Genomic DNA, 14789 nt, shown 5'->3' on the forward strand with positions numbered 1-14789 from the left:
GTGTAATTTTTAGGTTTAGTATGAGTCCTGCCGTTCACAACTTGGGATCACAAAGCTGCAGGGACACTGCTTTTTCTGAATTTGAAACCTGCATGGTGCTTTCTTTTTCTCAGGCTTCTCTGGATGACTGGTAGTAACAACAGAGGGGGAAGGTCCCATTTAAAATCTCATCTTCAGCCCTCTTTTATTATGGTAATATTCTCAGTACTTCCATGGGCAACTGGCAGTTTCTAAAATTCACATCAGTGGTCCCAGGTCTTCTTTTGAGCGGGCAAGTGAGCAATAAGCATGACAAGAGTTCATGTGTTGCAGTTTGTTCTACAGCTTCAGTACAGCACAACTTCAGTGTCAGTACAGCGTAAGGACCAAAACTGAGTATGATGAAGTTCAGCCCCTGAAGAAGCTTTTCATTAGGTGACAACATTTTTTCATGAAAAGTAGTTGTGGGTACATTGCAGCAGTATTCATATTCTGACAGGAGTGCCATTGGTCTGTGAGCTTATGGGTACAAGGCACAATGATAACACAGATTATTGAAGGGTTATTTCTTCCCAAAGGAATCATAATCACAAAGTAAGTTATATAAATAGCTGAGAGAAAATCTTTTTAGTTCCCACTGACACTGATAGGAGTCTTTCTATTAGTTTCAGGAGAATTCAGTTGGGTCTCAAATCCTCATGCTGTTGACCTCAATGAAAAAAAAGACATGCCAGGAGCATAACAGTGTCAGTTTTCATTCTGTGCACAAACAGAATCCGATAGTTTCTCCTGCATGCACTTCCTCAGCTAGTTCCATGAAAACAAACACAAGTACTGAGGAGAAATATGATAATAAGATGGGTCATATACATAAGCCACCACACATCCTCCCCAGGTACAGCAACTAGCTGCATCAGTTGCCAGTTAGCCAAATGGGTGGCAAAGAGTAGATGTTCATTTTGTAATTGCATGTATGGTGTATGTAGGCGATGTATGACATAAAAAAAGAATTTCTGTCTGAGAGCTGGTTGCTCTCTTCATCATCAAATGAATGTGACAAATGCAAGCAGAAACTCTAGTGGTGATATTTCAGGTTGTACTCTGCTGTGCACAGAGAAGCATGTTAATAGAGAAGGCTCTTTGCAATAAATTCACCAGGGGAGCATGTAACACTTTTTCTCTTGGATACCTTCTGACCTGTTTTGTGGAGTTTACAGCCTCCAAGAGAGGCACACTGGTGAGCACACTGAGCTGCATCTGGGAAAGCCCAGAGGCACCATGGCACCTGGCCCCGTGCCTTCAGAGCAGCACTCACATCTGAAGGAGGTCCCTGCGGTCCCAGGTCGGTACCTGAGACCAGGATCAACACAAGCTGGCATTTTGAGGAATGAGCTGCCTAGTAAGAGAAGTGGAGCAGGGTGGAAATCCCTCCCTTCTTTGTGTTAAGAAGAATCACCCCTGGCCCCATGTTAAATTAGAGTTCACAGACAGATGCTGGGTTTGCAACTTTCTAATACAGCATCAGGTGTAGTCTCTTCTAGAGCAATGACACTGGTGGTGACGGTAGTGTCCTCCTTGTAATAGCTTCCTGCTCTGAGGACAGCTTGCATACACTGCAGTATACAGTCAATGTGTAAAATGCATAAGCAACCTCAGAGTGAGCACAGGACTCCCTTCTCCCAGAGGAAAGCCCCTGACCACAGACTCACAGAGACACATGTCCTTTTGTTCTCTCTCTTCTCTTTCCATCCAAATAAATCTTGTTCCTTGCCTCCCAGATTTGCATAAGTTACATTGGAGGGGGGACTGGAGAAAACTTCCACAGCCACCCAAAACAGTCTCGGTAGATAGATATGCACTAGGGTTTGAAATATTATGTGTTTCTCCTGTTTCTTAATGTAGGGGTTACTGAACTTAATAGTTCTTGAACCTACACACACACACACACACACACACACACACACACACACACACACTTTGATCTGGGATGCAACCTGCATTCTGACATTTTCATCTATGACTCAGTTTAGTTTGAGTTATCTTGAGTTCTGGAAATGTAGCAGCAACTTGAACTTTTCAGAAGGCTCTTAGAATAAAAATGACCCTAAAATTAGTTTCGTTTTTATTCTACCATTTATGTTAGTGCGTGGGATCAGGTTTCAGTTTAGAGGTATTCTTTCTTTGGCAGCCTTTCTAACCTATGGAAAACTTTTACCTTAAAGGTGCCCCAAAGCTCAGCTTTTACTTGAGTGCACAGCTAAGTAGAAACACTTCTAAATTGAGAAAATGCTCTAAGCTGTTCTATTTTCAAGACCTGTTTTATTCTGAAAATTGACTATTAAAGTGCCACCTTTTTATTCATCATGTCTGCACTCGGTATGTGTTCAATCTTGTCTGCTAGCATATGACTACAGTTTTACTGCCTTTTACTCCCACTTACCTGAAAGAATCAATACAGAGAAGAGAATCTGAGCTGGATTCTGGAACAAGTGTTTACAGACTTCCAAGGAATTTCAACTGTACTGTAGGACTGGAGGCAACTCTTCTGTGCAAGTCTGAGTAATGCATAATTGGAGAACCATACATTGCATGTATGTAACAAAAGAACTAATTGTATGTTTAATCTTTATAATTGGCAATTCAACATAACTGCACAGTTTTGCTTCACTTTAAATACCACCGTTGAAGGTGTCTAGTAAGTGAAGTGGTTTTATTAGAATTGTGGTTAGTTACGAATCACTCTAGAGGAGACAGTAATGGAGTTTAGGGGAAGATAACTTCTTAGGCTGCTGGATTTTGCAATCAAAATTTGATTCAAATCAAAATTTAAAAAAATTGAAATGAAAATCTGATGGTGCCCTGAAAGGTGTTCCATATTCCATTTGTGTAAAGCTACCTTTTCTGTATAGATTTAAATTTTGATTGAGACCAAAAAAACTGAAGAGTTTCAAGGTCAAGCACAGTACTTGAGACTGGTATACTGAAATGAAACCTATACTTCTTTCTTTTTTTATACTCTGTGAATTTAAAAAAAAAGAGATTAAACAATTTCGCACAAACTTTCTGAAAAAAAGTCCGTGTAGCAACTGAAATCCAGAATGTTGATTTCAAATGGAAAGCTTTTGTTTCAGAAAGCTGTGTGCCTTTGAATACTGGAATATAGAAAGGGATATGGAACATGGCTTTAATTACAGAGAACATGCCAGAATTATAGACTTCAGTTTGCACTTTCATAGTAACAGTTTTAACAAGCATAGCCTGAAATACTGTATCATGTGTGACTGGTCATTCATACATATCAGCTAATTTGCCCAACTGAAAAAAAAAAATTTAGAAAAAAGGGACTTTCCAAAGGCTTAACTCCCATTAGTATGTCTTTTTACCTTTTAATTAAGAAGCTAATGGCTATGGGTAGCTAAACCACAAAATACCTTTGAAGATCTGAGCCGTAGGGCCTTTGTTGCAATCTAACCTTTGTTCCCATGCAAGAAGAATGAGTCAATGGTTCCAGCAAAATCTCATTGCTGTTGATGTCACAAAAATATCAAATATAATTTGGAAAATTTGAATCTTTTCTCCAGAGAGTTGCATGACATGACTTACTGTACAGCATGAGTCATCTCCTATCCTAAAAAAAACAAATATAAGTGTCAATTCTTAAGTCTGGCCAAAGAATTTTCAGGAATGTAATTAATAAATGAGTTGTTAAGTTTGGAATAAAGAAAGCCATTCCCAGTTTAAGTCAAATCCCATACGCCTTTCAAAGCCTGAAGAGTGCTGTGGGTTTCAACTCTTTGATTTGCTCTGTTATATAGAGGAAAGAGGATTTGAAAATGTATAGTATTCAGATGTTACCTGGCACTTACCCATGGCAGTTAACTTTTTAATTAAAAGGTAAAAAGATGTATTAATTATCGGTTAACAATTTTCAATCTCTCTACAGACAAGGGAATTAATGTCTTTAAAAAGATCCACAACAATTATAACTTGCAGTGTGGAGAGAGGAGGAAGCTTAAAGTATACGCCTTCCCTTACTTCACTTCAATGACTTTGGAAAAATTAAGGTTAAGGACAAGCTCTTAATGATCAGCATGTCTTTCTGTCCCTTTATATTAAAAAAAAAAAAAAGAAAAAAAAGAAATCAAACCCTTTCACCCCAATTCTCAGTAGCATCTTGCAGAAATGAAGAATTTATTTCCAGTAAGAGCTGAGAGCATTAGGTGCTTAGTTCCCTATGTTGAGGTGAAATAAAACATCTAGGACAAAGTCATCATGGTTGGCTCTTGACTGTTGCACAGGAGACAGGGTTCAGGGAGCCCTTTTCCCCTTCTGTCCTCCCTATATGTTTATTCTACTCAGCAAATGGATTTAGAAGGCTCCCAGCTTCAAAAGGGCTGCAGTATATTGCAGAGATAACATCACTGGCAGTATTTACCTCTGCATGAAACTCAGGGATCATAGTCTTCTCTCCTATTTGATCTGCAAGAAGCTGGTTTGACCAAGAATGAAAGGCAGTGATACAATATCCCTTCAGTTGTGCGCCACCCAGAGCTGTTAGTGTAATTGCTCTAGCGACTGGATTTCTTTTTCTTGGTCTCTGAAACACCATAATGGTGAAGTTTGGAAAAGTTTCTGTCCTGTTTGCTTTTCATCATTAGACAGAGCAGAGGCTTCAGAACAGCCTCTGCTGCTTGTGTTGTAGAACTCCCAAATTTTGTCAGACATTTTACAGGGCAAAAAGAGAAAGTCAAGCCATTCAAACCCTATCTTTCCACTTGTTCTAGGAAACTTTTAGTGCAGTATTGTCAGTAATTATACAAAAAATATTCCAGTAAAAGAAAGTTAACTTCGCCAGATCAAGTGCTCCATAATTAGCGGCTGCCAAAATGAGGATCCCAGTGCAACTCTGCTTCATCTTTGCTCTTCCCTCATGCAAATATATCTTGGGGTTCTTTACTTTCTCAGACCTTAGGGCCGTAGGATCCTGCTGTGCAGGATGGACCAGTTCATGGCATGAATGAAGACTGAGTAGTTAGCTGGAGAGGGAAATGCTTAAAAATGTCAGGACTCGCACATAGAAAGGTCCTTAAAAATAACAAGCATTTGTCTCTATTGTAAAACATCTTCCTTTTTAAAATATATTTATAGCTTGATAGCTGAAACTTTGGAGTTCTCAACCTCAGCTTCTGGTGCCTTTTGACCCTTACATGCCTAGTTTCAAAATGGAGCTAGTTAACATTAACGTTAACATTATATAAAAGATTGGCTGGAGGTGAGAAAAGAAATATGGATCTGATGCTCCAAGACATCACTTCTAGGCCTGTTTCCTACACTTAGCTTTTTCACAGGATGCAGTTTGTACTACTTATCAGGATAAAGGTATTTACTTACCTTTCAGAAATTATGCTGGTCAAAGGTAAGATCAGCACTTTTTAATTTCTGAGCCATGAAGCACAATAGCCTGAGACAGACTGTGCAGGTTTCTGGAAATATCCATTTAATAATGGGAATGCCTCAGATACCCAAAACCAAGCTCTTTAATGTCACCAGTTCTGTGTCACTGAGTTAAATCTCTCTTCATAGCAGTGGTTAGTTGTTGAGAGAAGTATGAGGTGTGGAGAAGGAAGGAGACAGGTAAGCTATGAGAGAAAAAAACATATTCAGCTATGCACATAATCTAAAGACCTAACCTCATAAATAGGTATAGCTGGTTTGGCTGAATTTTTTTTTTTTATGAAGTTATTTGGATTTTTTTGAAAAAAAGGATAAAATGAGGATGGAAATAAAAGCCACTACCACCTGACTAATGGGAATGGATGACTCCTCACTAAAAGCATTTCACTTTTAACACAGAAGAAATGCTTAGTTCTGTTTCCTTCATCCTTCTTCCATAATGTCTATGTTACCAATAATACCTCATTTAGCCATTTCCTATGAACTAATGGTGACATTTCAGTTTAATGGCTGATGACTTTTCTGTGGGCCTTGTCCACCTTCTGTCCCTGCTAGAAAGTGCTCTTTCTCTGACCCAGTATCTCCAATTCAGGTATTATTAAGTAAAGGTTCTTGTAAAGGTCAACATAACTCTGAAATAGATTCATACATACAAAAGAGACATGATTCTCTGTCCTGACTCACTACAATGCCACTTTATTCAGCACTGAGTTATCTTGGGTGGCATTTCCAAAGCACAGTAAGAAGAAAGAAGGCTAGCTTGGCCTGGAGGGGCTGGGCTCTCTCTGCAGACTGTGAAGGGACAAGTTTCTTTTAAGGGAAATTCAGGACGTAACTGATCACCCTGACTTGTGTCTTGGCAGGGTGTCTTTTTCACTCTCTCCTTTGACTTTCTAGTAAGCTGGGGAAAAAGAAGCCATCCTAAACTCTTGTTAACCTTTGTGGATATTCCTCTAAGGACTGGTCCAGAAACCCTTCCTCTAAGAGAAGATGATCTTCTCCAGATGGCAATGGGAGAGGATGAGCACAATGGTCAAGCCATGAGATCCCCCAGTTCCAACCTCACAGGCTGTGACTGACACTGTAGAGCTTTTACAAACTTTTCCTTGTATTTTCCTTCTCTGAAATGCAAACTAGATCATGCATAGCTTGTTTACCACTTGCTGCTGCACAGATATTAAAAATAGCTGCATCTTGTTACTTAGCACTAGAAAAAAAGCACGGTTAAATTTTAATGCATTCTTATGTAGTTAGACAGTTTGTCCTCATGCAGTTCCAGGGGGATAAAGCATAGAGGGGTTTAGCATTTACCCTGGTACACTATGATTTGACTAAAACAAAAGCCCCATATCCCCCAAAATAATCAGAAAAAATCATTTAGAGACAATTAAAGGTAGTTTTTCCTCTACAGTGGACCTGGAAGAGTAGTGGAGTATGGGCTATGGCCCATGAGGACTAGCTCTGATCTCAGCTGTAAAATTTGGTAATTGTCCTGTATTTGTATTTTTTCAGGGATTTTTTTATGAATAAGAAGTGGATTCATTTATATAAATTACTAGAAGGAGTTTGTGAAGGTCAGTGGAATTTAATCCCAGGTTCTCTTAAATATTTAGTTTATCATCTCTTTGTATTTAAAGTTTCAGAAGCTAAAACTTTAATGATGTTATGCAACTGTAAACAGATGAGTTCATCTGATATTGAGGAAGGGTATTAAATAACATACCTCTTAACCAGGAAAGGCCAATAACTTGCTAGCTGCTCTAACAGAGGACATTGCCATTTTGGTGAGCATTAATCTACCTTGTTGGGTGTTTCAAACAGGTTCATAGGATCAAAGAATAATTTATGTCAAAAGGGACCTTTGGGGGTCATCAGGTTCCCCAGCTTAGAGGAGAGCCAGCTTCAGTTCCATCCTTATGTTGCCCCATGAACAACTGTGAAATAGAGCTTTGGACATTGGCAATCCCACATAAGGAAACTTAGTGCAACTTTTTGATTTAGATTTCTGAACACCATATGCAAGGGATTCTGACCTAGAGCCTGAAGACTTTTTTTTTAATATTAGCTTTATCAATAATGCATTATCTTGTTGCCAGGTGGTGTGAAATGAGGTATGTAAAAAATACTTTTGTACAAATTTGAGGTAAGTGAAGAGAGCTTGCCTGTGTTCAATAAACTCTGTAGAGTTCCTAGCTCCAGCAATTTGTCTGTCTATGCAAGGACATCTCTGTGGTCCAAACACACATTACTAGGGTTTCTGCTGTCATCTGGTCACAAATTCTTTCTCAGATGAAGAACTGGCATGTGTAGTTATTCAGTTGTGGAGCTGTTGTCTGGTGAACATGGCTGTACTAGTCTTCCACTGGAAATGCTTCTTAGTGCTGTATCTCTAGAAGCCATGGCCCTTCTCAGGCTTTATAGTATGCCAGATAAAAATAACTGCTATTCCACTACTGCTAAAGCACAACTACCATGCTCTCTGCGTCTGGCAAGCTCTGGATCATGAAGATATCAGGAGAATACCATGGATGAGGGCACAAGTCTTTCTGTGGTGTGCTGCGCTCCCTGTCCATCTATCTAGGTTGAAGCACAGTATTGTCTATCTGGGAGCTGTTGTGTGGAAACACTCAAAAGACTCTCAGCAAAATTTAAGTTAACCCAAACTGAACCTGACTAAAGTTTTCTGCCTTTTTTTTTTAATCTGATAACTAGAAATGTTATGCATTAGAGGACATCTGCAATCTGTGAGCAGATTGTCTCATTTCTCTCCTTACTGGTCCATTTTTTTTCAGCTGTACTGATGTCTCTTACTAGCCCCTGTGCCATGCTGTAGCTGACCACATGTGGCTCCATTTCTAGGGGGCCTTGGAGGCAGAAAGCCTTTGAATCTGGGGCCTGAAGGCAAGGGCTGCATAATGTTGGACCTCTCTTACCCTAGCACAGCAGGAAAACCCTTTCAGTCCTGCACTAGTCTATAAGGGTGACTCAGTATCTTTAATGAATTATGAAGTTTTACTTCCTAAAGGGATTTTCTGTTGTTGTTGTTTGTTCTTGAGAGCTCGATTTCATGAGGCAGTGATCAGGACAAGGCCTGAGAAGTAGGTGAAATCATATTTTATACATATCCTCGAGCTCTTGGGTGATACCCACTAATACCTCATTAAGCAGGATATTTAATTGCACTTTCAGTTCTTCATCTGTAAACAGTTGCCTCTGATCCACTTAGACTATGTTTAAATTCAATATGAAACAAAGCAGTGACTATATACTATCACTAATCTATGTACCATGTATCAATGACTTATGGGGTTCAATGGGAAAAGGCAATTATGATTACTATAAAACTAAAAACAAGTAATGCATGATTTGACTCCTGGGAGAATAGGCCAGAATCTTGTCTCAGTCACTCCAGAGGATATTCAGAGTAGTGTCTTTAAACAAAATGCTTTCAAATGAATGAGGTTTGATTTACAACAGCAGAACAAACATGAGAGTCAGCTTGCTTCTACTGCTGCTGTTATACTATTTTCTGAAATGTACCTTTCCCTCTCCTTCCCTGTTTTCCTCTCTCCCTCACTGCCACAAAAGAGGTGGAACTATTTTGGATCGGAACTATTTTGGATTGCTACCAAAAGCTTTGCCAAAATATGTTTCTTGCTAGTTTCAATTGGTGTCATGCAAAAAGATGTGCAAGTGCATAAACATCCCAAGTCTAGCCCATTTCCCTAATAGATGTTTATTCCCTTGGTTCCATTATACATGTTTCTAATTTAACAAAGTACATGACTGATGCCTAGAGAACAAAGTAGCCAGTATGTCCTTTAGAGTTTTCGTATTATAAATTGCCCTGGCCTTAAAGTTCATCCAAAAATATACCTGACTGTTGAGAATCACTGCACTGAAATGCCAATTCTAACCCAGGGGAAGGAATCATTAATTGGGGTAATGAAATTGAAAGCGTGATAATAGATTTATTACTTAAAGTGTTGATTATGCCAATTGACCTTTCGGTTGGATCTTTAAACTTTCATAGAGGCCTCTTGCTCCTTGACAGGAAAAAAATCACAACCTTGTGCTAGCAGATATATTCATCTGACAACTGTTTGCAGAGCAGAAAACATAGCAAAAGAAGCAAACTGAGTTCAATGAACTCTTACCTATGAGGTCTCCAGAATAACATCAACTCAGGAAGAGTGAACTGAATACTCTGCACTGTACACCTATGGTAGGAAAAATAGTATAGTTACAGTCTAGCACTTACATGTAAATAGTTGCAATTATAGGCAATTTAGTTGATGCTTTGAATTAATGTGGCCAATGACCCACCAGAGTGTCTGAGGGCAGTGCTTCCCTAGAAGAGAAACACACAGAAAATGGAATATGGCATGCAGTGGTTGCTCACTGTGAACTTTTATCATTAAGCAGTTAAAAGGGGCACAAGGGATGTCTGGTGTCTGCTAGGAAAATCCTATCCAGCTGCAAAATTAACGAATACAAGCGAATGAGTGGCTTAAGTAATGTAACATGGGTAACCATAGCTCATGGCTCTTCTTACAGTTTCCACTTCAGAGCACCATCAATGACTTAATAATCGTCTGACATTAACTGTACCTACCCCTACCCTATCAAAAGGTATTAGCAGTTGAAATTAAGGAATCTAGGGCTTTTTAACTTATTAGCTATGAAGCTGCTGAGTGTAGCAATACAGCAAGAGAAGAAAGAAAACCTCCCTGAGTTTGGTGGATGATCTTCCCAATATCCATTAGAAAGTCTTCATTAATTATTTCTGATTGGGTTCATTGCAATAATTGAATAGCATCTGCAATGCAGGGCAAAATTTGTCAGCTGTCTGGCTATTGAGGGTAAAGGGATATAGACTTACTTTTTACTATTTCTGCAGTGCCATTGCGGCTGCTCACAGCCAAGTGAGGAGACAAGGCACCTGCTCTGAGGCATTTGGGTTCCTCATTAAACAAGTAAAGCTATGAGATGTGACAACAAACTGAGGGCAGTGGGGGAGAAAGGAAACATCTGCAAACAAGGGAAAAGAGAAAACATTTTGGAGAGAAATAAAACATCATTTGCAGTAGCGTGGCTAGGTATGCATAGTTCGGAGGTGAAGTTGCAGCAGCTGCTCAGCAGCAGAGCAGTTGAACTGTAGAGGTTTCCGGACACAGGAGCAGGTTTTTTTAGGCATCTGCTTGGGGGCTGTACCACAGTGAGATGGGAGTTAGTGGCTCCGGCCTTTCTGTACTGATACAAACTGGTTATTCAGGGAGCACAGGTTAATAAAGATAAATGGCTTGTTGCATTCTTCCTTGTATGACCGATTGGTGCTTCCATATTAAATGACAAAGTGAGCAGCTGCCCTGCTTCCCCATGTGGATAAGGACACTTTCACCTGCATCCAAAGAGTGATTCAGGGAAGTGGCAGCGTGCTGGTTGCTTCAGAAAGAGCCCTCATGGCAGGATCACTCCAGGGTCATGCAGTGCTTTGTGTCTCAGTGTGGGATTGCACTGAAATCTCCAAGTATTTCTGTTCCTGTATGGATGGAAGGGGGTTCTCTGTGGTAACATGCAACCAGTGGGAAACTACCGAAGATGTACTCGCTGCTTAGTAGCTGACTTCTGTAAAACAAGTTTTAAACCTGTCCTCAAAATAATCTTTCTTGCAACCTGAAGAATCCATACAACTAATGGGAGATCAGGGACTTCTTTGCAGCTGGAGTAACTACTGAAAAAGGGCCCAGCTGCAGCACACCATGCAGCAAGAGCAGGGCTGCTGCACAGGGCAGGCATGCTGGGAGCAGCCAGCGCCAGTGGGGCAGGCAGGGGCAGGCTTTTTGCCAACAAGGGGTTCCATGGGACCAAGAAAAGAAGAGCAGAGCAGCTCCAGTGACGATGACCAAGGTCAGCCAAAAGTCCAGATGACTGAACAGGTCTACAATGACAAGGCAGGTTCAATGTCAAGCCAAAAAGTCAAGTCAGGTTCAGGGTCAGCTGGGTGCAAGGCCCAGCACAGCATGCCTTCAGGGTAGGTAGCTGCAGCTCCCGAGCCATCAGAGAATCACACAGAATTGCTGAGGTTGGAAGGGACCTCTGGAGATCATCTAGTCCAACCCCCCTGCTCAAGCAGGGTCACCTAGAGCACATTGCACAGGATTGCGTCCAGGCGGGTTTTGAATATCTCCAGAGAAGGAGACTCCACAACCTCTCTGGGCAACCTGTTCCAGTGCTCTGACACCCTCACAGTGAAAAAGTATTTCCTCATGTTCAGATGGAATTGTCTGTGTTTCAGTTTGTGCCCGATGCCTTGCGTCCTGTCGCTCGGCACCACTGAAAAGAGTCTGGCTCCATCCTCTCAACACCCTCCCTTCAGATACTTGTACACATTGATAAGACCTCCTCTGAGCCTTCTCTTCTCCAAGCTAAACAGGCCAAGCTCTCTCAGTCTTTCCTCATAAGAGAGATGCTCCAGTCCCCTATTCATCTTTGTAGCCCTTCGCTGGACTTGCTCCAGTAGTGCCACATCCCTCTTGTACTGGGGAGCCCAGAACTGGATGCAGTACTCCAGATGTGGCCTCACCAGGGCTGAGTAGAGGGGGAGGATCACCTCCCTCGACCTGCTGGCAGCACTCTTCCTGATGCACCCCAGGATACCATTGGCCTTCTTGGCCACAAGGGCACATTGCTGCCTCATGCTTAACTTGGTGTCCACTAGGACTCCCAGGTCCTTCTCGGCAGAGCTGCTTTCCAGCAGGTCAACCCCCACCCTGTACTGGTGCATGGGGTTATTCCTCCCCAGGTGCAGGACCCTGCACTTCCCTTTGTTGAACTTCATGAGGTTCCTCTCCGCCCACCTCTTCAGCCTGTCCAGGTCTCTCTGAATGGCAGCACAGCCCTCTGGGGTATCAGCCACTCCTCCCAGTTTTGTATCATCATCAGCAAACTTGCTGAGGGTGCACTCTGTGCCTTCATCCAGGTCATTGATGAAGAAGTTGAACAAGACTGGACCCAGTACTGACCCCTGGGGGACACCGCTAGCTACAGGCCTCCATCTAGACTCTGCGCCGCTGATCACAACTCTCTGAGCTCTGCCATTCAGCCAGTTCTCAGTCCACCTCACTGTCCACTCATCTAGCCCACACTTCCTGAGCTTGTCTATGAGGATGTTATGGGAGACAGTGTGGAAAGCCTTGCTGAAGTCTAGGTAGACAACATCCACTGCTCTCCCCTCATCTACCTAGCCAGTCATTCCATCAGAGAAGGCTATCAGATTGGTTAGGCATGATTTCCCCTTGGTGAAGCCATGCTGACTACTCCTGATCACTTTCTTGTCCTCCACAGGCTTGGAGATGGCCTCCAGGATGAGCTGCTCCATCACCTTTCCAGGGATGGAGGTGAGGCTGACTGGCCTGTAGTTCCCTGGGTCATGAGCACAGGTGCACGAGTGGAGGCCTCAGATGGAGCTTCTCACTGCTCTTTCTCACAATTTAGCTTTTTCCACAGAAGTCTAATCTCAGGTTACAGAGCTTCACCATATCCGAGTTAGATGTGTCAGGGCAGCTAGAATCTGTTGATATGCTCAGGGCCGTGAAATGTTCCTTACGAATGCTGTCAAAATTGCATATGAAATTGAAGTCATTTCATTAGATCTTCCAAGACCTCAGATATTAAACAGTGAAAATGTATGTGGGCTGCCACATATATCATACCATATCCTCCTCCTCCACCTTGTACTCCCAATAGTCTCTCATCTTTAGTACATGTATGTTGTAAACATGTTTAATACACCTAATTAGTCTTTATATGTTAGAAAAAAATTGTAACAAATGGAAACCTTGGAAGGAATGTGTTTGTTTCTAACACTGGACAATTCTACCCCATAAGAAAATGTTTTTAATTTTAAAATAGTTACCCCACTGAAATCAGCAATGGTTTTGCATGAGAAAATGGAACAGAACCTTGATTTCTGATTTAATATGAAGTTATAAAATTTCCTCAGATTTGGTTGCACAATACAATATAGAACGTTACAATTCTTTTCAGGATCTTAAGGAGAAATGTAATCAATAAGATGCTCAAATTACTGACATTTTCAGTGCCTTACGCTCATGGGATGATTTTTTTATATGATCTTCACCAAAACACTATGAATTTGCTATTGTGGCTGCTCAGTGCCATAATAAAACCCTGCCTCGCACTTTTAAGCTTTGTGCAATTCAGCTATAGATAGCCCCTGTATACTAGAACCCATGATGTAAAGATCGTATACAATTTTTACAAGATGAAGGACTAATTTTATTTTAACCTATCTTGCAATGGCAGGTATTCTTCAAAACATATTGCTCTCTGTGTTCTGCTTGGGAAGAGTCACATGTGCCCTACTGCCAGGCACAAGGACATTTTGGTGATCAGCAGTCCCATCCTTGCCATCCCTCTGTTCTCCCCCTCTTCTGCGAATCTATAAAAGGACCAGGGAGAAGTAACTGTTCCTCTGCTAGCTCAGATGCATAGCCTATGAATTCTGATGGATCACTACAGACAGTGCATCTCTAAGAATGTCTGTTACTTCCTCTTTGAGTTGTTCATTTCACAGATGAAGACTAATGAAGCACTGATCAAATTAGAAGAATCTTTTCTGAGTTTGGACTGATGTACTGCCTCCTCAAAGACAGTTTTGAAAGGCTTGGCTGGTAACACAGAGCTTAATGAGCATGTCTCCAGAGGATCAGGGAGAAGCCTTGCAAATTTCCAAGAGGCAGATATCCACAAAAACGGCTGCTAAATTTGCTTATGCTCTAATAAGCAATCTCTGTTTTGCATGGTTTGAGTGTGGTTAACTGTTCAATAGGAAGGAGTAATGCAATCCAAAATCCATATGGCTGGTTTTCAGGTGGGAATTGCTGCCCCACAACTCTCTTGGTGTGGACTAGCAATCATCATGAAGATGACTGGATTCTGCATAAATACAAGAGAAGTGCTGAGACAAACCTAAAGTTCATAATGTTCTTTTTAACAAATTGTATGACTTTGGAATAAGACCTGGTAAATGTATTACGTCCTCAAGGGAGATTCATTGACTGTCCTTTGGAAGGACAGTAGGGTAAGATCTAAATAAAACTCTGTATCTGCAAGAAAACAGTATGAGGCAGTCCTAACATCTTCGTGTTGATTTTTTTCCAGCAAGCAGCTACTAATTTGGTCCTGGGATGGACAAGGGTCCTCAATCAGTAAATATTCTTGCTGCAGTCCTTTAGGAGTTTAGAATTAAGGTGGGGAATTTATGCTGATACAGGTGCAGTGATCTGGCTGCTGAAGTCACTTTCACTGAAGTTACAAATAGGCCTGATTTC

General features: G+C 41.3%; 1 protein-coding gene across 1 annotated transcript in view; it reads right to left on the reverse strand.

Moving 5' to 3' along the window:
- Positions 1 to 5427: 5427 nt before the first annotated feature.
- IGSF5 (immunoglobulin superfamily member 5) overlaps positions 5428 to 14789 on the reverse strand; it is a 49395-nt gene continuing 40033 nt past the window's right edge. The window contains exons 9-10 of the mRNA XM_013955378.2: positions 9591 to 9653; positions 5428 to 5618 (exon numbers count right to left, since the gene is read on the reverse strand). Of these exons, the coding sequence (XP_013810832.2) occupies positions 9618 to 9653 (36 nt within the window). The 3' untranslated portion in view covers positions 5428 to 5618; positions 9591 to 9617. The remainder of the gene's footprint in view (positions 5619 to 9590; positions 9654 to 14789) is intronic.

This window comes from Apteryx mantelli, chromosome 1, assembly GCF_036417845.1.
Source record: "Apteryx mantelli isolate bAptMan1 chromosome 1, bAptMan1.hap1, whole genome shotgun sequence".
NCBI classification, from domain to species: domain Eukaryota; kingdom Metazoa; phylum Chordata; class Aves; order Apterygiformes; family Apterygidae; genus Apteryx; species Apteryx mantelli.